Source organism: Jaculus jaculus, chromosome 5 (assembly GCF_020740685.1).
Source record: "Jaculus jaculus isolate mJacJac1 chromosome 5, mJacJac1.mat.Y.cur, whole genome shotgun sequence".
Lineage (NCBI taxonomy): Eukaryota > Metazoa > Chordata > Mammalia > Rodentia > Dipodidae > Jaculus > Jaculus jaculus.
In genome coordinates, this window is record NC_059106.1 from 14,353,652 (window position 1) to 14,378,845 (window position 25,194).

Consider the following 25,194-nt stretch of genomic DNA (forward strand, 5'->3'; position numbering starts at 1 on the left):
AAGATGCCATAAAAGCCAAAGTAAATGCCAAACCAGGTGCCTGCATCCCAAGGGCTCCTTAGAAGGTTGTTGTCAGTTAGACCGTTGGATAGTTTCAAGGCACACTTGGGCCTGGATCTCAGGATACTTCAATTCACCGTAAGGACCCAACCTCCATTGTGCCCTGCCTGCCACGCAGAAGTTCCCGTTCCTAGTGCACTGTGGCATCGTTCCTTTACTAGAAAGGGCTTGCATTGCCTTCGCAGTAGAATAGACACTTGTCTGACTCTTCTATGGCTTTACATTTGAAAGTAGAAGTGGATCTCATAAGGAAAATCTTTGGTGTATTTTATACACAACTACACATAAGGTACATTTAAGCGACAGTGACTCGGGCATCAGAAACATGGTCCTCGAGGTCTGAGGAAATCATGCATGCGCTTCTTACTTGAAATTTCATGTATGGCTTGTTTGAATAAGATCTGAGGCACATTTCATATGGGGCCTAACAGTTGTCTTCACTGTAAAACACCTAAGAAGTGAGTGAGAAAAAGACTGAGAAAGGGAGAGAGGAAGGACCTGCTTATTCAAGGAAAGGCAAAGTTGACACATCAGTTAATCAGGCCTGCTTCTGTCAAAGCACATCTCCAGTGATTGACACAGAGGTAGGAGGGCAAAGGTTTGGGAAAAGAATGAGGGGCAGGCTGGGGAGATGGCTTAGTGGTTAAGGTGCTTGCCTGGTAAAGACAAAGGACCCTGGATCCATTCTCCAGGACCCACGTAAGCCAGACGCACGAGGCAGCACATACATCAGTCATTCATTTGCAGTGGCTGGAGGTCCTGGTATACCCATTCTCTCTCTCTCTTTCTCTCCCTCTCTCTTAAATAAATAAATACAATATATATATATATATTTTAAAAAGAATGAATGGGTGGCTATTTCAGAAAAGATAGAGACAGTTGGATGAAAAATACCAAATTATGCTGGGAGATAGTTCATTGGGTAAAGTGCTTGCCTCGTGTGTGAGGACCTGAGTTCAGATCCCAGCAGCCATGTAAAAACATGCCAGGTGTGGTAGTGTGCCCCTTTCATCCCAGCACTGGGGAGGCAGGGCCACAGAATCCCCGCAGCTTGCTGAGATCTCCATTTATCCATAGACCTCATCTCAAACAACAAGGTGGAGAGTCACTGAGGACCACACACCACCCAACATCGGCCCCTGGCCCCCCGCACAAACACACATGCATGCTCACACATATGTGTGCTCACATACAAACATGTACACTCACACACATTCAAAAAAGGAAGAAAAAAAATACAAAGGTGTTTCTCCTGGAAAGCCTTGAAATTATAATTACAAAAATGAAGCCTATAGCATGAAATCCAGCTGTAAATCGAGAGGTATTTTCATGTTGAAATGCCAGCTCATAACTTTTGGCTGTGAGCTATGGCACCATGCCAAGGTCTACAGATGTTGTCCTTCCATGGACCCCTTGTCCCAGAGGTAGAAGGGCAGGCTTTTGAGCCAGGACTGACTGGTTACCAGTGCTGTGAGCTTGTGAGCTGGCCACAGCCTCCATTCTGTCACCTAGGATGAGTCAGGAAAGAAAGAGGGAGGGTGATGTCAGGACTTCTTGGGAAATGCACATTTCATCAGCCATAGATGACAGAAAGAGTTGCTGGTTGATGTTCGCTTCCGAATCCTTTTCTAAAACAAGGTGCCTAAGTTCACAGCTGCTTACAGCCCTCTTGTCTAGAAAGCCCGGGAAGAGACCGGGTTGTCAGGACAGGGTTCTCACGGGGTCTGGCTCAGACACAGCATCTGCAGCGCTGCCGATCAGAGCTACACCCCTGTACTCGTCATCTCTGTCTTCTTCTGTGCCCATCATTTCCTTCAAAGCCACGTGGCATGTGGCAGGAATGGGGGGACAGGACATGGAAATAGGAACCAACAGCAGACAGCCACAGGATTACAGCTTGTACATGTGAAAGTACGTGTTTTAAAAGAGATTATGCAGATGTACAGTGCTTCATGCATGTGGGCAAGATGAGAAAAGGTTATATAGAGAGACGGTCTCTCAGTCATAGTGTTTAAAAGGCTGAGGAGAGGGACAGAGAAAGGGAGGGAAAGGGAGCAAAGGACGCTGGTTGTAATTAATGCTACTGAATATATGCTCTTCTAATTCTGGATATTTGTGATCATTTTTGGCCTTATGTATGACATCAATAGTGTATCAAGTGTGGATGTAAAATAACTCCAAGTAAATTGTAGAATGCAATCAATGTAAATAGATGTAAGAAGTTACCAGCACCCCCCCCCCCCCACCGCCGAAACAAAAGACACAATTCACTGTATGACAATGGCATGAATTTTATGTTCTGCATTTTTGTTGCTGCTACTCTGGATCTTGATTTAATATTTTCTTAATGGGGCAACTTTTAGCTTTCAGAAAGAGCTCTCTCTTGATGGTAAGGAAGAGTCTGCTAACCACAAAAGAAGACTCGATGCCAAGCTTTTAGCTGCACTCCCTAGAGGTAAGACTTTCTAGAGGGCTCACCTGCGTCCGAGCACGCAGGCCCGGACACCTGCGTCTCACTAGCCTCCTCCTTGCCCTCCCTCCCCGCCCATCCAAGAGCTGGCTTCAGCTGCCGGGCTTCTCTTCTTGCATTTTGCATCCTCACCTTTCCACTTGTTTTTCGGTTGTCCGAGGTAGGGTCTCACTCTAGCCCAGGCTGACCTGGAATTCACTATGGAGTCTCAGGGTGGCCTTGAACTCACAGTGATCCTCCTACCTCTGCCTCCCGAGCGCTGGGATTAAAGGCGTGCGCCACCACGCCTGGCCTCCACTTTTTTTCTTTCTTCCACTATTGCTAGAGGCTGAGTGAAGAGATGGAGAAAGCATGGGGTTCACGAGATCTCTCTTCTCTCTTCCCTTTCCCCTTTCCCAGGGTATCTGGGAATGTAGCCCCACCTGTAGAGGGCTTGCCCAGCAAGCCTGAAGCCCTCAGCTCCAGGGCCAACACCGCCTACAGGGAATGTGGTCACACCCTCCTGCTGTCCTTGCACTCAGGAGCTGGAGGGAAGTTCAAGGTCATCCTCAGCTGCGTAGCAAGTTCAAAATCAGCCTACAATACATGAGCGCAAAAATATTAGAATTAACTTTCCCCAAGGGCTGTTCTCACAGGACCCCATTTTTCTCTATTTGTCCCTAGCTGCTGCTCACCCAACACTTGCCGGTGTTAAGGCTGCTATACACTGTGCGACACGCCTCTTCTCAGGGGCTTCCGTTGTCACTGGTAAGAGGCTCACAACACATGCACCTGCTCTAAGCCAGCCTCCGACATGGTGAACCGTGGCTTGATCTCTTTCCCACCCACTGCCGCGCTAGCAGAGGGGCTGTTCAGTTCACAGCGGGCGTTAGATGTCTTTATCCCAGCTGAGCATTAGAACCCTTCCATTAGAAAAATAGATTGACCGAAGGACAGACTTTTTTCCCCCTATTCTGAAAGGAAAAAAGAAAGCAAGCCTAAAATATTAATTAGAACAGCAGAAGAAATATTCCTTTAAAATCCAGTTTTGAAGGCTCACTCACTGACAAATTGTAATATGCCCCGAGGGGATGAACTTGAACGCCGCCACGTGGTCTGATGAGGATGGTCATTTAAAGGACTGACTCCAGGGGCTTACTTGGTGAAGAAAACTTGACCAGGGGCATGGTGCAGTCGTCAAGTACTTACGAAGCTGTCAAGTGAACTATAGACCTTTAGTGGATGTTGGTTGCTTCAGAGGAAAAATAAAGAGTGTGAAGTATTCAAAAGAGATAGACGTGTTGGGGAGATGGAGCTCAGTGGTTAGGTGCACTTTCTGTGCAAACATGACAGCCCGAGTTCAAAGCTCCAAATCCCATGTAAAAATAGCTGGGCATGACCATGTGCGCGTGTTACCCCAGTCCCACTGCAGGCAAGTCTGGGGGCACCAGGAGGGCACAAGCATGTGCATATACCACACCACTACACACACACACACACACAGAAGCAGAAAAAGAAGAGAGAGATGAGACTTCGTATGAGAAAGAAAAGTACCTTCCCCTTTATCTGCGGGGCTAAGTCCCCAGACTCACTACTCCCCGCTGTCTGAAACAGGGACAGTACTGAACTCTGTGCATGCTGCCTTGTCTCCTGTGCCTATGTGCCTGTGACAAAGTTCAATTCATAGGCTAGGGACAGTACAAGGTTAGCAACAACTGTGGTTAGCAATATTCTGCACTGAGAGGTACAGGGTTGCGCATTCTGACTGTGGCAAGACTGAGGCGGTATTACTATTTTGAGAGCATAGTTGAGCGCAGGAGCCTGAGGCCATGGAAAGCTGAGCTGTGGGTCCAGAGTTCTGCTTACCCAGAAAGGAAGTGGCCTTGCCTGCGGGCTCATAGCTCTCCTCGTTGAGTATTTATGGAGAAAGAAGACCGGGTGCCAGATGCGTTCAGGGTAGGAAGGGTGTTGTGGAGGGTTCACTCATGGACAACAGCGTGGACCAGGTGGGAAATGAGACGTGGCCCTTCCGATTTGTAGGATTCCCTTGGAAAGAGAAGGGAACCCAATTTTATCTGAGCCAAAGTTATGTTTTAAATCTTAGCAGGAATACTACCAAGGAAAAATATAATAAACATGGCCAAATAGATTGAGCCTTGGCTGAGAAGAGTTGACGGATGATCCCCAGTTCTATAGAGTCAAAGTTGTAAAAGTTATTCCCACTAGCCTAAGGCCTCCCTCTGATGTCTTCTCTATCCCAGTAAACCCCCCCCCCATTTTTATAATACAATGGACAATAGTACAGTCAGGAAAGAACATGAGAAGGCAGGTTTCTGAAGACTCACGCTCTACTTCATAACAGGACATATCAGCTTACTACCCAGTTTCATTACAGAACTTATCATACTTAATGATAGAAATATAAGCTTCTCAAGCTAAAGTTGTTGACTGCATGTGTTAACCAGACTCATGTTTCTAAATCGGCAAACGTTAAGTCTTCAAAGCACGTGGAAAACATCCCGTGCCCCCTCCAATGCCCCTCCTGAGCCTCGCCCCGCTCCTCACACTGCTTCCATGACTTGGGACAGGCATGTTTGAAAGACCTGTGTGTTCCCAACAACCTCTTTCTCTTAACTGATATTCAAATGATTTTGTCTGTTGCTGCTTAATAATATACTTTCAAAAAGGAATTGATCATAATTTTGCTTCCTCATTTTTATTTGTCCCTGGGAATGGAACTCAGGCCTCAGGTATATAATGCAAGCACTCTTTCAATGAGTTACATCCCCAGCATAAATTCATTTCAATAATTCAGTTTTATGGTTGTTCTTAAGTTTGCAGGGTTTTTTTTTTTTTTTTGTTTGCTTGGTTTTTCTTTTTTCTTTTTTCTTTTTTTTTTTTTGCCTCTGTGAAACTTAATGTTAAAATGAATGTCAGTCCCCTCTTGCAATTCCCTCAGCTGTATATCACAGACAAGAAATGAAGGGATTAAGAATCATTACCTAGGACTGGAGAGATGGGTTAGCAGTTAAGGCACTTGCCCATGAAGCCTAAGGACTCATGTTCGACTCTCTAGGTCCCACATAAGCCAGATGCACACTGACACAAGCTCACAGTGATGCACATAGCACAAGGGGTGCATGTGTCTGGAATTCTATTGCAGTGGCTGGAGACCCTGGCATGGCAATTCTTTCTCCCCCCCCCCCCCCACTCTCTTGCATGAAAAAAGTCCAGTCTGTTGGACTTGGCACAAAAAATGAAATAAAATAAATCATTACCCATGGAAAGATTATACTGTTAAAGTAGATTTTGCAGCTTAAATCTAAGAAAGTGACCAAGCACCTTATATTCTTGATATTGTTATTGTCACATACATGCCATACAATTCATTCCTTTCAAATTTACACTTCACTGGCTTCTTGCTTGATCATAATATTGTATTTCTATCACCACAGTCATTTTTTGAACATTCTCACCATTCCAAAAAGAAACCCCATACCCTTAAGCCATCTTCCCTCCTTGTTATTCCTCTCTTGTTGCAATGACTTATTTTATAAGCTTCTGTCTTTCTATTAGTGGCTGCGATCCAAAGGTGAAATTTAAAGCAGTGTTCCTGTGGGAAGCAGCGGTGTGCCGGGTGCCGCAGGGCGGGTCTCTGTAGTCAGGCTGTGGTCTTGCACCTTTCCGCCTCCATTTCCCCGTGCTGAAGTTTGGAGGCCCAAGTTCACCAGTATCCTTACTGTATAAATCCCCCACTTCTCAGAAGAAGTTGAAGAAACTGGGTTTCCCAAGGAAAGCACTTGGCAAACCAAATTGTGCTGAATATTGGTGTTGGGTCTTCTTATTACAAAGCGGAGTTGGTATAACGGTGTGGAATGTTAGAGTTGTGCTCTCCAGTTCCCTTAAATGCCTTACTAACAACTGACCCGCGAACTCCTGGCAGAAATGACAAAAGTAACAGACTCATGGGCTCCATATGGCCGCGGACGGTAGCGGCGGTGGAGAGGCAATACAGTACATAGTCATCTCCACTTGTTTGAAGGTCAGGTAGATCATTTCCTTCTACCATTCAAGTTAGAGCAGTTTGTTTACATCTGGGTTGCACAATGACTACTATTACTGAACCAGACCCATTCATGAGTTGTAATTATGGTAAGGCATTCAATCAATTGAACTGTGGATATTGAGTCTAACTTTAGAGAACATCTTTATTGGGCTGGAAAGATGTCACAGTGGTTAAAGACACTTGCTTTTAAAGCCTTCCAGCCAGAGTTCAGTTCCCAAGTACCCGTGTAAAGCCAGATGCAACAAGTGGTTCGTGTGCTTGGAGTTTGTTTGCAGTGACAGGAGACCCTGGGGTACCCATATGTGCTCTGCACCCCCCACTTCATGCCCTCTCTCTTTTTTTTTCCATCTCTCTCTCTTTCTTGCTTTTTTTTTTTTTTTTGCTTGCTTGCAAATAAACATTTTAAGGCATCTATATTGCTTATTTTGGGAAGATATACAATGAAGAATTTTGTGATAAAGAGACTTGTTGTACTCTTAAATAGTCTAGGAAATGTATTATGTAAATATACCTTTAGAAAGGAAAAAGGTTAAAGCAATCCAAATTGATAAAGTGCTAACACGCAATGAAGGGTATCTCTTAAATTCTCTATACATTTTAAATTGCATTAGCACTGTTCAAATGAGGCTTTGGGGAGGTCACTCAGTGTGCTTATCTTGCAAGTCTGAGGGTCTGAGTTTGGATCCCCAGAGCTCACGTAAAGCCTGACACGGTAGTGCCCACTGTACCCCAGCATGCCCATGGCAAGGGAAGATACAGAGTCAGATAAGCCCCTCTCGCCCTCTCCCTCTCATTCTGCTTCTCTTTCCTTCTCTCAAATAAATGAATAAAAATATTTTAAAAAGAAGAATCACCAATGCCCACAGGGCTGCCAGCCTGCTATGCACAGTGGCAAATAATGTGAGAGCTTGCCTCAGACCGGGAGAAAGGCAAGGACTGACACCTGAAGTTGCCCCCCACCTCTTTCTGTGTGTGTGTGGAATGCATGCTTCTGCACTCACACACATGATCACAGATACACAAAAAAATTTAAAACTGTATATATATATATATATATATATATATATATATATATATATATGTGTGTATATATATATATATATATATATACATATATATATATATATTTTCTGTGGTAGGGTTTTACTGTAGCTCAGGAAGACCTGAAATTTACTATGTAATCTGAGGCTGGCCTTGAACTCATAGGGATCCTCCTACCTCTGCCTCCTGAGTGCTGGGATTAAAGGCATGCGCCACCGCGCCAGGCTTAAAAACTGTATTGTTAAAGAAAAGAAACCTTCAAGAGAAATAATCAGGGATTTGGGAAATGGCTCAGCATTTAGCACTTGCCATGCAAGCATCGTACCTGCGAGCCTGAAGACCATGCAGGAGGCCAAAGCACTTGCGAATGAATTCAGTCCCGCGTCTTCACATTTCTCCTCGGCTTCGCCCATCACCACGTTGATCCCAGGCTGTCTGGAGTCCTTTCTTTCCCACTAGCTCCGTGCCTTCAGGTGCCCTTATGAGTTGATGCTCTGAAGAAAGGGACAGGAAGAGTCAGTCCTTCTCTACTAACTCTGACCGTTTCTCCAAGGGACAGTTGCTTGGCACCTCAGTCATATCCCTGTAGTGAGGGTCACATGAGGCCCCCCCAGCCTGATCCTCCAGTGTGAGAGGAATCCGCCATCCACCTGGATGATGGCAAGAAACAAAGTCACCATCTCCGTCCAGTTTTCTGTGTAGGAGCCTTAGGCCTGTGTGATCTCCAGTGTGACCCTTGGAAACACAGTCACAGATGCTCAGGCACTACACGAGGGGGTGGAACGGGACAGTTTCATGGACGAAGCTTGCAGGTGGCCCTGTGGACTATGTGGTACTAGCCTTTGCTTTCACAAATGTTTTCTGAAGGATAATCCTGTGTTAAACCTAACAAAAGTTAGCATTTATACACACTACGCTTTCTGCTAATGATCATGTCTCTGGATCTTGTGAGTCAGACCTTCTTTGACACTTTTGTGTGAGTAGAGCCTGCCCTCTTAGCTTGTGTGAAGTGGTTTGTAAGCCCAAAGTATGATGTGTGTATGTGTGACCCTGTATGTGCACATTTGCTCATACAACATCTACCTTCCCTGCCAGCAAACAAACTCTCAGAAAGCAGGAAGTCAGGTAGGGTTAAGTGTCACCTTACATAGGAACCAAGAACAGCAGTTTGAGTTCCATTAACAATGTGGCGTGAATAGATAACATGAATGCATGACTTCTAAATAATGACCCTTTTTGTTCTTTATGCTTTGTCTTAGTGGCAGAATTAAGACAAATATTTGAACCAAAGAGAAAAGAGTTTTTAGAAATGAAAAGGTAAGTTATTTATGATATGTATCTAGTGGGTAGAAGAGTTCAGCATTTGTTTATCCCTTACCATTGACTCACTATGCTTTTTTTGGTCTATTGCACAGAAAAGAAAGAATTGCCAGGCGCTTGGAAGGAATAGAAAATGATGCACAGCCCATCCTGTTGCAGAGCTGCGCAGGGCTGGTGACTCATCGCTTGCTGGAGGAAGACACGCCTAGATACATGCGGGCCACTGACCCTGCCAGTCCCCACATTGGTGAGCACACCTGCCCATGGTCCGTCAGGCTCCCTGCAGGTTATAATCACCTCTGACACCTAATGGGTTTAATGTGTCTTGCTGAGTCAAAAGCAACTTAAGGTTTGAGGGGAAAAAACTTTCATGTCAGCAGAGAGTGGAGTCCAGAAGCAGAGATGACTGGTCACTTTGTGTCCACACTCAACAACAAATGGATGAATGCTATTGCTCTGCTTGCTTTCTTTTCTCCCCTAATTATCCAGTTCAGGATCCCAACCCATGGGCCAGTACCACATTCAGGATGGCTCTTTCCTCTTCAGTGAGACCTCTCTGGATCGCTACTCACAGACATACCCAGAGGTGTGTCTCCTAGGTGACCCCAAACCTAGCCTTGTTGACACTGAGGTCTGGCCATCATACCCAGCAACAGAGAACAGCACCAGTAACACTGGTCAGCTCCGCTCTGTACCATGGATATGTCACTCTCATAAGAAATGAATCTCCTTGGCACACTGTTAGGTGACCAATGTCCATCATTCACCTCCTAGATGGGAGCCCCCTCAAAGGCAGACATCATGTCCACCTCGCCACACCCTCAGGGCACACCTGATACCAATGTAAATTAAGTCAGAATTTATAGAAATTATTGTTGTTATTCAGTGCTGAAGCGATACCCAGGCTTCATACACGCTAAGTAATTTCTCTACCACTGAGCAACATTTTTAGCCTTAGAGAAATGAACTTGGCAGTCTAGCAATGGTCTGATAAAATAATTCTACTTTTATGAGTCTATTGTGAATGTAATCAGAAGCTCATACTAAAAGAACCTAAGTCCAACAAATTGTCAAAGGACTGATTATATAATGCCTATTGGGTAGAATATTCTTAAGATTTAAAATATTATGCCTTTAGAATAAGATTTCCAAATCCATGAAAATGTTTTATATGAAGAAAGAAATCATGGAACTGGGGCCATGATTCAGTGGGTCAGTGCTTGCTGTGCAAACATGAGCACCTGAAGTTGATGTTCAGCACCCATGTAAAAGGCTGCACGCACCAGGAACCCAAGCACTAAGTGGGATGGAAACCGAGGGATCACTGGGTGACCATGGCAAACCAGTCTAACTGGAAAATAGGGAGTCCCAGGTTCAGTAAAAGACTCTGTCTCAGGGAAATAAGGCAGAGGAGTAACAAAAAAGAGCAAACAGTCCCTTCCACTGGTGTCTGCCAAGCTGCACACTGGAAACGTGCCTGTGCAGTAGAGGAAGACACCAACGTCTTCCTCTGGCCTCTGCAGGCATGCGCGCGTACACACACACACACACACACACACGTACACACACGCACGCATACTGTTCACACCACTAGAAAGAATATATAAAATGCCAGGCGATTAGTGTCTAGTACAAGGGTGGATGACTTGGGTGTTCACAGTTAGGTTTTCATCTTAGACATTTTCTGCAACTGTTGGAAAATACCACTTCTATAAAAACAAAGACTGCCTTGAGCCATATGAAACCACAACCTATTTGTTGGATTATACAAGTTCCAATAGCTGCTGTCTTTACTAGAAGACTCTCAGCTTGCCCTCTGGCTTCGTATGTGAAATAGTAAACCCCAAACCAAAAAAATCAACAATGGGGAATAAGTGCTGAGCAAGGCTGGGGCCTCGGGGTGTTCTGAGGGAACTTCAGGGTGGGCCAGGCAGCCCGGCTTGCAGCACTCACACGGTGCGCCCGAGCCCGGCCCTCCTTGGGCCTCGGCGGTGCCGCAGTGCGAAGTGAGCGCCGTGAGCAGAGCCGGGTCGTCCTGCGTGTAGCCTTCACATGGTCGTCCTGCGTGGCTTGATCTGTGTTCTCCTATGGTCTGCTTATAGGGAGATCGAATGAGGAAGAAGACACTCCTGATTCTTCTTTAGAAAAGCAAGCTCGCTCTAAATATAGCTCAGAAACCTCGGCTGTCCATAGCTCAGGCTCCATGGACTCCCAGGGTCTTGAGTCCAAGGCCGAGAGGATCGCAAGGTATAAAGCGGAAAGGAGACGGCAGCTGGCAGAGAAATACGGGCTGACTCTGGATGCTGAGGCCGACTCTGAGTATTCATCTCGGTACACCAAGTCCAAGAAGGACCCAGATGCCACCGAGAGGCGAGGAGGAAAGAGTCAGGAGCCAGAGGAGTCAAGCAAAGATCCCGGTTCTCTGTACTCCAGGGCGGAGACCCCGGGGCTCAGGACCTGCACCGCGGGAGCCAAGGACCCTCTGCTCCAGGGCAGCGACATTTCCGACCAGGAGCTGCTGCTAAATGTGGAAAACCAAAGACGGGGTCATGAGCTGAGAGCCGACCTGCTCACGGTCGCTGACAGTTCCCCAGCCCTCTTCCCCGGGAAAAGCACCTCCTTCCCTGAAGTGCCAAAGTCCCCAAAGCAAATGCCCACCTCATCACTCCAGCAGCCACCGTCCCCAAGCCACTCAAGTGGTGACCTGCCGCCCGTTGAGGCCCGGTCCAGGTAAGCAAGCCGGAGGCCCCTGGCCGCCTTTCTCTTTGCCTTGCTCTACAGCCCGGAACAGTAGATATTTGTGTAATTTTTACAGTGTCAAAACAGCTTTGCCAGAACAAGGAGCTCCATGGTGTGTGTCTCTGTGTGTGTGTCTGTGTGTGTGTTCTCTTCGAAAATAAACTAAATGGGTGTCAGAACACTTTGAAAAAACCCTCTCCCCTTATTCTTTTGCACCATTTCTCACCTCTCTTCCTAGTTTTCCTTTTTGTTTGTTTTTCTGTTATCATACCCAAAACTTAAGAACTTTGGTGATGACTTGGCTGATATAATCACAAGCAGAAAGAGCAGCAGTCAGTAGGGACGGTCTCTGTGGAGGTTCAGAGTCTCCAAAGCGTGGAATGTCACTAAGATATGGTTAGTTACCTAGGCACCCACGTGCAGTAAGATCCCACATGTCAGGACACCATGACAAAGTACTGCCACAAAGAGAAACTGGTGTGAAGAAAAGTGGCCATTTCAGAAAACAGCAGAAGATGGAGAATTCACAAGTCAGATGATAGGCAGGAACATGTGTTTGTGTCTTTTTCTTTCTGCGATATGTGTGAGTGGAGCACACGTGTGCCACAGTGCACGTGTCCCTATCAAAGGGCAGCGTTGAGTGTCAGTGCTGCCCCCCACCTCGGCTGAGGCAGGGCCTCTGCTCATGACTGCCTTCCCCCAGGCCCGCTGGCCCCTGAGCTTCAGGAGCGGTGTCCTTCTCCACCTCCCAGCTCGCCCTGGGTGCACTGGACTTACGTGCACCAGCACTGCCGCAGCAGGATTTTCAGACGGGTGCCGGGGGTTTGAATTCAGGTATTCATGCTTGCATGGCAGCTGCTTTATCCACCGAGCTACCTCCTAAGCCTTGATCATATGTCAAGTGCACTTTAGGCTGGGGAGATGACGTAGCCGTTAAGGGCGCTTGCTTACAAAGCCCGCTGGCCAGAGTTCCATTCCCCAGTACCCACATAAAGTCAGATGCACAAAGTGTCGCATGAGTCTGGAGTTCATTTTCAGTGGTAAGAGGCCCTAGTATGCCGATGCGCTTTCTCTCTAAAATAGATAAACATATTTTAAAAAAATGAATGGCATTTTACTTAAACTTAAGCTAACAGTCTAGGTACATCTTCAAATTTTTTATTCTTTTTTTAAAATTAATTAATTTATTTATTTGAGGTAAAGAAGGAGGGGGAGAGAGGGAAAGAATGAGCGTGCCAGCACCTCCAGCCACTGCAAACAAACTCCAGATGCATGTGCCCCCTTGTTCATCTGGCTTACATGGGCCCTAGAGAATCAAACCAGCATCCTTTGGCTTTGCAGGCAAACGCCTTAACCACTAAGCCATCTCTCCAGCCCTCTTAACTGTATTTTTTTTAGTTCAAACTAAAACAATAAACATAAAGCAATAGCTTTATGGGTGGGAACCTAAGATTAAGCAAATTTATATGTGTGCACATATGTATGCATATGTTGGGAAAATGGATATATTAGTATACATGTGCATATATGTAACATATCCATTTTAGATATGTATGTTAGAAATACTGTATTTGTTTCCCTTTGGGATGGCATAATTAATATCTGGTCATCGTTATGTCGCTGTGACTCACTTAAAGTGATCATTTTAGTCAGGGTTAGGGTTATGTTTGGTCATTCAGACTAAAACACTAAAAGATGTCAACTTCCAAGACAATCCAACACTAGAAATCCCAAGAAAGATCTTTGTTTAGCCATGGGCCTTAACTATTGGAAATTGTGGGATTGAGAGGGTGTGACAGCTTTTCTATTAAAGGGTTTTTTTTGTTGTTGTTGGTGGTGGTGGTAGTGTTCAGGAAATTCACATTTCACAGAAGAAACACTATTCTCAGTTTATCTATGTCTATCTAAGTAAATCTAACACATGCTGATTTTGAAAAAAAATTAGAGCCACACAATTACATTCATTAAAATATCTCAAATATCAAGGAATCTAATCCCAGATTGCGTATAGTGGTAGCTAATTGGTATCAGGATGTCCTGGTTTCTCACCTAGATCATACATGATAATACTCAGTAAGATACTGAACCAGATGTAATAGAATCAAAATTTTTAAAATAGATATTTTTCTGGTGGGGGAAGTTGAGGTAGCCCAGGCTCTAGTCCAGGCTAACCTGGTATTCACTATGTAGTCTCAGGGTAGCCTAGAATTTTCAGTGCTGGGATTAAAGGTGTGCTCTGCAGAATTAAAACTCTTATGTATTCCACGCAAAAGACGTGACACTTGGAAGTTCCGTGTGCAGTAACATCTTAGCCTTCAAATGCGTATGTAAATGAAAGTACTCAGAGCACTAGGAACCTTCCAGGCCTGTGAGAACATGGAGCCACTTCTAAATTACGTTGAAGAGGCATACCACCTGGAGGTCTAGGCCTCGCATCACAGTAGTTTACATGGGGGAAGGAAGGCCAACAAAAATGAAGAACCCGTAGGAGTTAGAAGAGGCACTCGCATTATTTTTGAAGCCATTCAAGGTGTACCAGCATATAACTCACAAGCAATGGCGTGCAGATGGTTTAATAACTGGTAGGAAAATGCCAGAGACACATTTGTATAAAGAGGGGTGGAAAATAGTGTGTGATGAGCATGCGATTGTCAAAAATTAAGATGTGTTCTGCAATAACTATTTTTTCAGCTTGTAAAGATGGGTTTAAAGTGGATTCTCATTCTACTTAGATCTCCTTTATCTGAAGCCAGGAAATTTGAGTTTGAGAACATTGTTTTTGTCTGCTTTCCATTTGGGAAAAGAAGTAAGACAAACTGAAAAATACTTTGTAACCTGACACTACAGAAAAAGAAAAAGAAAAAAAAAAACACCAAACATGGTGCCTGAGTAACCTAGCAGGCCAATACAGTATGGGGGTTGAACCCAGGACCTCATGAATACAGAACACGCTCTCTACCACTAACCTACACCCCTAGGTCCCCCTCCCCGTGAGCTGGTTAACCGAGCTGTAATTAGGTATTGGAAACAGTTAAGCATAGCGTTGAAGGAACACTGTATAAAATAATAACATCATGGTAAAATTTAAGAGGAAAAAGAAAAATACCTCTTTTCAGACATCATCTGGTTTTGTAGGATAGTTTTAACAACTCATCTGCTGTTAAACTACTTCTTGAAAGAAGTATCCCATCAGCTCCAGAAATGGTATACCCTGATGAAATAAGTATTTCACAGTCTAAGTTTGGGTATCCCTTAGTCACACCCCGCCCCCCGCCTCAGGGTTACAATCAGTTGGAAAATTCAGCCCAAAACCTGCTCTGCCCAATTCCTTTGGTTTTTGCACCCCATACTGGTTTTGCAGTCTGCTCTCTAGAGGCCGTTCAGACACTGGTGACAAATACAGTCTCTCAAGGCTGTGGGTGTGCCCAGCAAGCCCTGGGTAGCACGCACCCCTGCTTGACCTAGAAGCATATGAACGCTGTGGTTTCAATCGCATTGTTGCCATCCGAGTCAGGGCGGGAGGGTTTTTCCAGAATGGGAAAGTTGAATTTGTGCAGGGGGGCGATGGCATTGGCCCGAGGCTCCTACCACTGCCTCCAAGCTCCATCTCCTTGTGACCAGCCGTGGGAACTTGAGAAGTATAGACACTATTTTTTGTGCCATGCTGTCTTCATCTGTAAATAAGGATGTGACAGTACACACTTGCAGTCCTCGTACTTGGGGGTGAAGGCTGTGACTTCAAGGTCAGCTTGAACTATATAGTGAGACCTTGTCTCAAAGAGAAAAAAAAGTGAAGGTAAGAATGCTGAATAAAGGGCCGATAAATGCCTCCTGGGAGACCTTTTGGTGGGCCAGTGGCAATCGCTTGCCTGCCACGCCCAAGGCCTTGGGTTCAAGCCCCAACACCTTAAGCAAAGCTAAAAGGTTTTATAGACAGAATTGTGGGGATGAGTTCACGGATCATCTGCTCGTAGATATTACTGCCTGCTGCTTGAGCACCCCATTCCGTGTGGGGGACAGTGAGCCAAGTTTCCTCACCGGACGCTCATTCGTCCTAGCGAAGGGGATGTAATGGAAGGAGCTTGGTGCTGCCGCGTGGGCTCGAGGGGCCGCCTGAGGGGACTTGGAGGCCATCCTGAGGGCTTTGGGTTATATGTGCAGCCATTGAAGAGGAAGGACCGATCAGTCTACGTTCTTGAAGAATTACTGTCTGCTGAGCTGAAGATTCTAGGCAGGAGAGATGCAGATGGGTGGGATCATTAGGTCTTCTCAGTGCTCAGTGGTCAAGGTTAGGGAGGGTGGTTGCTTGGACTAGAGAGCTTGTGTCTTGAAAGTAGCTGGTAGAATTCACTGATGCCTTAGATGTTGGGTGTGGAAGAAATAGGAGTCAAATGTAGTCTCCACTGTTTGGCCCTTTAAATAGAGACGACCCTAGGACTGGAATGTAGCTCAGTGGTAGAGTCCTTGCCAAGGATGAGTGATGCTGTAGCATCACTGAGTCTCGACTTCCACAAAGAAACACGTAGTGTGCCTAGAGAAGACTGGGTTCGATGAAATTAAATTAGGAGGTCCTTTTTCTGCCAGGCTTGGTAGCATACATTTGTTATCCTAGCACTGGGGTTAAAAATGTCAGAGGAGGGCTGAGGAAATGGCTTAGCGGTTAAGGCATTTGCCTGCAAAGGTTAAGAATGCTGGTTCGATTCCCCAGGACCCATGAAAGCCAGATGCACAAGGGGGCGCACGCATCTGGAGTTCGTTTGCAGTGGCTGGAAGCCCTGGCGCACCCATTCTCTCTTTCTCTCTATCTTCTTCTTCCTCTCTCTTTCTCCCAAATAAACAAATTAATAAATCTTTAAAAAAATGTCAGAGGGTCACAAGTTTGAGACCAATCTGAGCTGCATAGGCTGATTCAAACAATAACAAAAAACGAGGACTATATTACTTTTTGAGAGGAGTGCTGGGTAATGAACCCAAGTCTTTACATTCTCGGGCACAATGCTACCACTGAAGTACACCGTCACCCCCGGACATGTTAAATTTTAAATGCCTATGAGATAGCTGCATAGAAATGTCAGGAGTTCAGTTGAACCTAGGTCTCTATAATTCAAGGGTAAGTGGTCAGGCTGCAGAGAAACAATGAAAGATCCACGGCACAGGTCGGAAGCCATCCGAGTCCTTGAAGGTTGTTGGAGAGGAGAGGAGAGCAGGATAGAGAGCCCTCAACAGGTATGTCTGATGGGCAGGAGGAGGGCAGGAGACAGGGAGATCACCACGGCCATGCGCTGCTATTGGGTATGGGGCCTGGGTGAGCAGTGCCCAGTATGCCCTGTGTACAAGTGCACACTTCAAGTACACTCTCTGATTTGGATGTCTACACTTAGCCAACCTCAAATCTTCTGATGATATTCAGCCTTACTTGGAGAAATGTCTTAAGTCACTCTTTGTTACGCAAGCCCACTCATGAGGGCTGGATCTTTCCTCCTTAAAGTGCATGATGGCTTTTTTTTTTTTTTTTTAAGAGGAGAATGTCTGGTTTTGGGTCTTTTAGTTGGAGGGAAGTCAAACAGGATCTAGCTATGTACCCCTGGTTGACCTAGAACTCACTGTGTAGCCCAGGTTGCCCTTGACTTTACAGCCCTGCTGTAGTCTTTGAGGGCTTGGGATTACAGGTGTGTGCCATCATGCCTAGTAAATTGCATGGCTTTTGAGTGAGGTTTCTGTATGTATCATCTCATTGCATTCATAAACTTGAAGTTCTCTGCTATCTAAGAAGAAGAAAGGTGAGGCTGCAGAGATGGCTTAGCGGTTAAGGCACTTGCCTGTGAAGCCTAAGGAGCCAGGTTCAATTCCCCAGGGCCTATGTAAGCCAGAGGTACACAAGGCGGCACATGTGTCTGGAGTTCATTTGGAGTGACTGGAGGCCCTGGCATGCCCATTCTCTTTATCTGATTTTCTCTCTTTCTCTCTGCCCCCTCCCTCTTTCTCGTTCAAATAAATAAATAAGATAATTTTTACAAAAAGAAGAAAAAAGGTAGGCCAGCATTTTGAAGGGCTTGCCATGTTCTTTGCATGCCATCCTCACATATATTTGTGCATTAGTGAGTTTCATTTGCATTTACTACATATGAAATGTCAAACTGAGTATTTACTACCCTAGTAAGAGTTACTTGGTATTCACTCCGTTCATTTTCTTGATTGTAAGTGCATTCCAACACGAACCCCTGGGTCTGTGTGTTATGTTCACATAAGCACGGTACAATCTCTTCCTAAGAAAAGCTGCTAATAATTTTTTATGGTGACGGTGACCAAATCTTATACTTGTCTGTGAAGGCCATGTTTATAAAGTTGGGCAGCAAAGTAATCGCATAAAAATACATTTGAGCCTGAAACTCACTCTGTGAAGTAGGCATATTGGTTATAGCAATTCTATATTGTTTGAAGCACTGATGTGGTATGTCGTCTTTTCTCTCTGCTAAGCTTAGCAGCATATGACATGATTTGGAAGCCTTTATGATGCCAATGGAAAGTTAAGTGGCTTTGTATACATAGTCCTTGTGATTTTCCAGGGGTAAAATGGCCGTGAGGAGGTGGGGTGACAATTTGGTGCAGAAAGACTGAAACATTTTACCAAAAGAATGAACACAAAGCTGTCCCGAGCAGAGCAGAAATGAGGTGCAGTACTGGCGAGGAGCTCTTGCCTGTGAGCTTGAATCAATTCCAACAAGAATGACTTCAGACGGTTAACTGAAGAGGCTGGAGGATGGCTCCGCAGGTCACAGTAGCTGCTCAATCTCCAGCGGCCCCATGAAAACAAAAGCTAGTGTGGCTGCAGAGCCGTAGCCGCAGGGCCGGCCAGGTGGAGGGGAAAACTGGATGCTCTCCGGGCGGGCTCGCTGGTCTGGGGAAGAAAGGCAGAGCAGCCATTGAGAAGGGCACCTGGCAGCCTCCCCTGATTTGCACACAGTGCGTGTGCATCTGCACACACACACACACACACACACACACACACACACACACACACACACACCACATAATGTGTTTGCATCTCCATTCAGATGTTGCAAACCCTTATGTCCCTCATCATCTGAGTAGAGCACCCTCCTGTCCCTCGTCATCTGAGGGGAGCACTCCTCCTGTCCCTCGTCATCTGAGGGGAGCACTCCTGTCCCTCGTCATCTGAGTGGAGCACTCCTCCCATCCCTCGTCATCTGAGTGGAGCACTCCTCCTGTCCCTCATCATCTGAGTGGAGCACTCCTGTCCCTCGTCATCTGAGTGGAGCACTCCTGTCCCTCGTCATCTGAGTGGAGCATTCCTCCCGTCCCTCGTCATCTGAGGGGAGCACTCCTGTCCCTCGTCATCTGAGGGAGCACTCCTCCTGTCCCTCGTCATCTGAGTGGAGCACTCCTCCCGTTCCTTGTCATCTGAGTGGAGCACTCCTGTCCCTCGTCATCTGAGTGGAGCACTCCTGTCCCTCGTCATCTGAGTGGAGCACTCCTCCCATCCCTTGTCATCTGAGTGGAGCACTCCTGTCCCTCGTCATCTGAGGGAGCACTCCTCCTGTCCCTCGTCATCTGAGTGGAGCTTCTCCTCTCCCTCGTCATCTGCGTGGAGCACTCCTCCCATTCCTCGTCATCTGAGTGGAGCACTCATGTCCCTCGTCATCTGAGTGGAGCACTCCTGTCCCTCGCCATCTGAGTGGAGCACTCCTCCGGTCCCTCGTCATCTGAGGGGAGCACTCCTGTCCCTCGTCATCTGAGGGGAGCACTCCTCCCGTCCCTCGTCATCTGAGTGGAGCACTCCTCCCATCCCTTGTCATCTGAGTGGAGCACTCCTGTCCCTCGTCATCTGAGGGAGCACTCCTCCTGTCCCTCGTCATCTGAGTGGAGCTTCTCCTCTCCCTCATCATCTGCGTGGAGCACTCCTCCCGTTCCTCGTCATCTGAGTGGAGCACTCATGTCCCTCGTCATCTGAGTGGAGCACTCATGTCCCTCGTCATCTGAGTGGAGCACTCATGTCCCTCGTCATCTGAGTGGAGCACTCCTCCGGTCCCTCGTCATCTGCGGGAGCACTCCTCCCGTCCCTCGTCATCTGAATGGAGCACTCCTCCTGTCCCTCATCATCTGAGTGGAGCACTCCTGTCCCTCGTCATCTGAGTGGAGCACTCATGTCCCTCGTCATCTGAGTGGAGCACTCATGTCCCTCGTCATCTGAGTGGAGCACTCCTCCGGTCCCTCGTCATGTGAGGGGAGCACTCCTCCCGTCCCTCGTCATCTGAGTGGAGCACTCCTCTGGTCCCTCGTCATCTGAGGGGAGCACTCCTCCTGTCCCTCGTCATCTGAGTGGAGCACTCCTCCCGTTCCTCGTCATCTGAGTGGAGCACTCATGTCCCTCATCATCTGAGTGGAGCACTCATGTCCCTCGTCATCTGAGTGGAGCACTCATGTCCCTCGTCATCTGAGGGGAGCACTCCTCCGGTCCCTCGTCATCTGAGGGGAGCACTCCTCCCGTCCCTCGTCATCTGAGCGGAGCACTCCCGTCCCTCGTCATCTGAGTGGAGCACTCCTGTCCCTCGTCATCTGAGTGGAGCATCCTCCTGTCATTGTCTCACATTGTTAACAGGAGCTCTTCCAGGCCTGTGGTTTTTCTCACGGTTTCTCCAGTCTGGTCTCTTGGCTTTGTCCCACTCTCCCTCCAGCTGTGTTTCAAGTGCTGCGGAATGAATTGTTCCATGTCTTAACATGAAACAAGGCTTTGCAAGTCCAGATGAAGCCTTTGTCATCTTTGTTGCCTCTCAGTGCTTTTTAATTCAGTGTTTTGTACATCGTAGGGGTTCAATAGACATCTTTGTAATTAACCTGAGTTCTTATTTGTAACTGTGGTAAAAAGGATGAAAGGAAAGTGTGTAATAGCGAGTAAAAATACAACCACACAGAATTTCTTTTTATCTGCCTCCTTTCTTTGGTAGGTATTGTTTTGCATAGATGCCTTTTGTATTTGGCTATTGGCCCACAAGTGCCACAGTGAAGAGCATGGGAGTTAAGTTGCCTTCATTTTGTCATTCCAACTTCTTGTACAGGAAAGTCTTCTGGTATTTGTGAACTGCATGTCACCATAACACTGTATCAACTCGGTGACTGAGAAATCACTTTCTCTGGCTTTAGATGTATTTATTTGTATCTCTTGAGTTTTGAAGTGAGACAAAAGAATTTCACGAAGCAAATATAAACTCCGTAGGCAACATGTACATATGTATTTTCAAAACCCAACATAAATATTTGCATAACAAAAAGAATCCTTTGGATTTCAGATATCATAAAGGTAGGTGTGTGTGTATGTGTGTGTGTTGACATTGTAATAGACTTTCTGAAATCTTTTTTATTTTTATTTTTTTTGTGGCATGGTAGTATAGGGAAGCCCAAACATGAGTGGCTTCTGCAGAAAGATTCTGAAGGGGACACGCCTTCACTTATCAACTGGCCTTCCAGGTACATCTCACATTGGAAGTCTGTGCCTGAAGCTTGATGAATGCTTTTCTGCTTCCTCCCTTGCCTTGTCCTGCTACACGTGAACTAATACTCACGACCCTGTTTCCTTTTTGTTGTGAGAGTGTCTTTGTAAAGTGTGTGCTCAAGGAGAAGTGACCTAATCCTTTGCTTTTCTCCTCCCTTTGCGCACGCTGATGGTAGTTCTCCTTCCCTCCTGCTGGTCCACCTGCTCACACAGAACCGGCCCGCAGGGGGCAGTAGTGAGCGCCTCCTTTCAGTCACCAGCCCCCAGGGCCCTTCCTGTCTCCTCCCTTCTAAACCCGTAGTTAATTTTCAACAGTTAAATTGAGGGCATGTGGTTTTAAATGCAGACAAAAACCCCAATCATTTCATTTTTAAAATTGGGGGCAGGGAGAGGCGGAAGAAGCAAGAATGAAGGAGTCATTGGAAGGACAATGTGCCCGTGTATCGAGTTTCTAACAGAAACTTTGTTCTCAGCTGAGGACAGACAGCACTGCGATTGTCTCCCATTAGCGACACACATTCCTCTGGTGAACTTCATTTCATTTCGGTCTTCTTTTGATCAAAAAGGTTATAAATGTGAAAACCTCCAACACCAGCTAATCTCAAGGGGAAAAACGGTGCAGAATGTGGTTTTTTTTTTTCTCTCCCAAAAAGTGCTCATAATAACTACCCTGATTATTTGTGTCACTGCATTTTATTTAATAAAATTTACAGATCTCTTTTTGAAACCAGAAGCATTTTTTTTTTTCTCCAAGTGTAGCAGCAGGGCGTACTAGTTAGTAACAGGACTATGTAAAATCTGCATGATAAACATTGTTTTTGCTGATTTATTTGGGTAAAATTAAAGCTGTACATTGCCCCAAGAAATCACTTTGACTCTAAGAGCCTTCTCCACTTTTTAAAAGGTTATACCTGATCAGTAAACTTCCCTGGTGGAATGGCTTCTACTTTTATATCACCTAATATTTCAAAAGTAAAATACGGGGTGGAGAGATGGCTCAGTGGTTAAGGAACTTGCCTGCAAAGCCTAAGGACTCAAGTTCAATTCTCCAGTACCCACATAAAGCCAGATGCACTAAGTGGAGAAAGCATAGGGAGCTATGCTTGCCGTGGCAGGAAGCCCTGGTGAACCTATGCTCACTGCCTTCATGCCTGTCGCTTTTTCTCTCTCAAATTAAGTAAACAAATACCTTGCACTATTAAACGTGTACCCATCGCCAAACAGCAAGCCATGTGCTTTGTGAACATAACGTCACCTTGTTCATTGCTGTTGAGGTAATGGGGATCAAACACAGGGCCTTCCATATACTAGGCAAGCACACTGAGCCCCACACACCCTGCCATTCCAGCCTTTAAAAGTCCCCCCAACCAGGGCTATTGGCTAACACATTTCTATAGTGATACACATCTACAGCTTTGAAATGGATTTCAATTTTGTTTTCAAAATATTTTAAAGGGATAATCTCTCCTTGAGCTGGTTTTTAAAAAAGAATTTAAATTTTTTTTGTTTATTTTTATTTATTTATTTATTTGAGAGAAACAGACACACAGAGAGAGAATGAGCATGCCAGGGCCTCTAGCCACTGCAAATGAACTCCAGATGCATGTGCCCCCTTGTGCATATGGCTAACGTGGGTCCTGGGGAATCAAGCCTTGAACCAGGGTCCTTAGGCTTCATAGGCAAGCGCTTTACCACTAAGCCATCTTTCTAGTCCTGAGCTGGTTTTTAATTAAGGGTATACTAGCAGCAGGGTAGGAATGGAATGTTCGTGTATTCTCTCAACAACATGCTTTTTTTCTAACATTTTTTTTTGTGCTATACTTGTTAGTAATGATGTCAAACTGGCCACATTAGGAATGCATGAATGTAGTGTGCATTGCATGAAAAGCTTGTGACTGTTTCTCTGAGTGCTAAAGAGAGGCGATTATGGACTCTTTAGCTTAACAGAAAACATAAATAATTACAAATTCTCTCACATTACCAGGAGACAATGAAGTGACAGTGTTTGTTGGATGGGAATAAATTTCTCTGGGAAGCAGCCCCCTATCCCACAGTCCAAACTGTGGGTCTATACAGATATATCCTGACAGATGTGCCTCGGTGGTGGATGTGAGTGAGGTGTTGTATGGCTGCTAGATACGTAGGTAGAAGAAACCCATTCCCCCCCAGGACATCTGACCCCTCGGTTTTATAGGGGACAGGATTTGGTTTGCACCACACTGGCATATGAAGGCGTATTTGGAAACTTCACTCAGAACCATTTATGTGGCTAGCACCAGGTAACTAGATGAAACACCAGGATGCGCTTTCACACATTGCTGCCTCTGAGCTGATTTCCATTTGCTGGTACCCTGTGACCCATGCGTGCTTCCTTCCTTACCCTTTAGTGGTTATTACATGTTGCAAACTGAAATCCTTTTTCTTTCTTAAAGAGTTAAAGTTAGAGAAAAACTGGTGAGAGAGGAGAGTGCTCGCAGCAGTCCTGAACTCGCCTCAGAGTCCTTAAGTCAGAGGAGACATCAGCCAATACCAGTGCCCTTCCTGTCCATTCAGTCAGAAAGCTCCACCTTTGACAGGGCCTCAAGCAAAGCAGTGCGCTCCGTGTGGCAGCCAAGCCGGGCCTGTGTCCCAGCAGCAGAGCCTGGTCATGCCGTCAAGCCTGTGGCAGCAGAAACCTCAGAAAGCATGTCTGAGGGCAGCTGGCTAGGATCAGTAAAGCCCCCCACATTGAAGGTTCTAGAAGGTGTGCAAAGAGATGCTCCTGTCCTCCATATTTGTGAATCAAAAACAGAAGATGTCCCTGGAGTTCTCGACAATAGGCCTAAACCAAGCTCGGCCTTGGAAGATGATGGGTTTCTGAGAAGCCATGAAGACCTTCCTGAGAATGAAGACGTAGGTAAGCCCACCGTGAACAAGGTCCCTGTTGCCACGGAAGATCACAGGGAGCCGCAGCCACAGCACCAGCCCACCCAGAAAGCAGGGCACAGTGAAATGGTTCTATATGTTCAGAGTGGGCCCGGGTCCCAAGATGCCACGTTGACCAGCCACACAAAGGAACTCTGTCCAAAGAAGCGCAAGGTCCTCACTCGCTCCCTGTCGGATTACACGGGCCCCCCTCAGCTCCAGGCCCTAAGACACAGGGACCCGGCTCTGAAGCATGAGCTGGTGCCCCACACTCCCAGGACAGATGGCCCCTGCACAGAAGCTGGCATGCTGGACACCAAGGTCTCCGTTGCCCAGCTCCGAAATATGTTTCTGGAGTCGGCCAGAGCCAGCAAGAAACCTGAACTGTAGGTGATGTTTCGACCACTCTTCTGATGTGTCACTTGCACGTCTCTGAAGAATGACTCACCCCCTGACCTGTGGTGTGTCACGCACTGAATTGTTAGCTTAGCTCACAAGTGTGTGCAGGGCAGAATGTACAAGAAATGGCTCACACACTACCATTCTGCTTCTGCCTACTAATGGGGAGCTGGAGGAGTGGGTCTCTGGAATGTTCTACCTCTGTGCATGCATTGTAGCAGCACGCAGAACATAGCTCACTGTGCCTTGACTCGCTGTGATGCATAAATTTTGCTCTGTTCTCTTTCTCTTTCTTCCCATTGCCCTACTCTGCTCTGTGGCTGTAAAAGCCCCTCACGGGCTGAGAGGCCAGCTGATGGAGTTGGCTTGCCTGCCAGTACCCAGCGGGAGAGATGGTCTCGGAAACCCAGACGCTATCTTTCTCCTGGTGAAAGTAGAAAAACTTCTGAGAGATTTAGAACTCAACCTATAACCTCAGCAGAGCGACAGGAGTCAGATCGGTAGGCATTCCTGGGGGTGGTAGTTCTGCAATCTAGGAGTATGTAAGGAAGAGCTCTTTGTATAGGACAGTGGTGATTCCCTGGTTCTCTTTTCCTAGCTCTAGGATATTTACTTGTCTTATTTAAATGTATTTCCAAAAATAGTGGCACACTAGCTTTAAACTGCATTCAAATGCCAAGAGGGAAGCATTTATCTTCGACCATT

General features: G+C 46.2%; 1 protein-coding gene across 8 annotated transcripts in view; it reads left to right on the forward strand.

Moving 5' to 3' along the window:
• Nucleotides 1-25,194, forward strand: part of Svil (supervillin) — a 217,831-nt gene that overhangs the window by 126,706 nt on the left and 65,931 nt on the right. For 4 of the 8 annotated variants that reach the window (XM_045148959.1, XM_045148953.1, XM_045148954.1 and 1 more), the window contains exons 3-7: nucleotides 2,424-2,515; nucleotides 3,194-3,277; nucleotides 8,876-8,933; nucleotides 9,032-9,183; nucleotides 11,039-11,666. In XM_045148959.1, the coding sequence (XP_045004894.1) occupies nucleotides 8,926-8,933; nucleotides 9,032-9,183; nucleotides 11,039-11,666 (788 nt within the window). In that variant the 5' untranslated portion in view covers nucleotides 2,424-2,515; nucleotides 3,194-3,277; nucleotides 8,876-8,925. Of the gene's footprint in view, nucleotides 1-2,423; nucleotides 2,516-3,193; nucleotides 3,278-8,875; nucleotides 8,934-9,031; nucleotides 9,184-11,038; nucleotides 11,667-21,080; nucleotides 21,162-23,618; nucleotides 24,477-24,818; nucleotides 24,990-25,194 lie in introns of all 8 variants that reach the window. The other 4 variants (XM_045148956.1, XM_045148957.1, XM_045148955.1 and 1 more) reach the window with 2 other exon arrangements.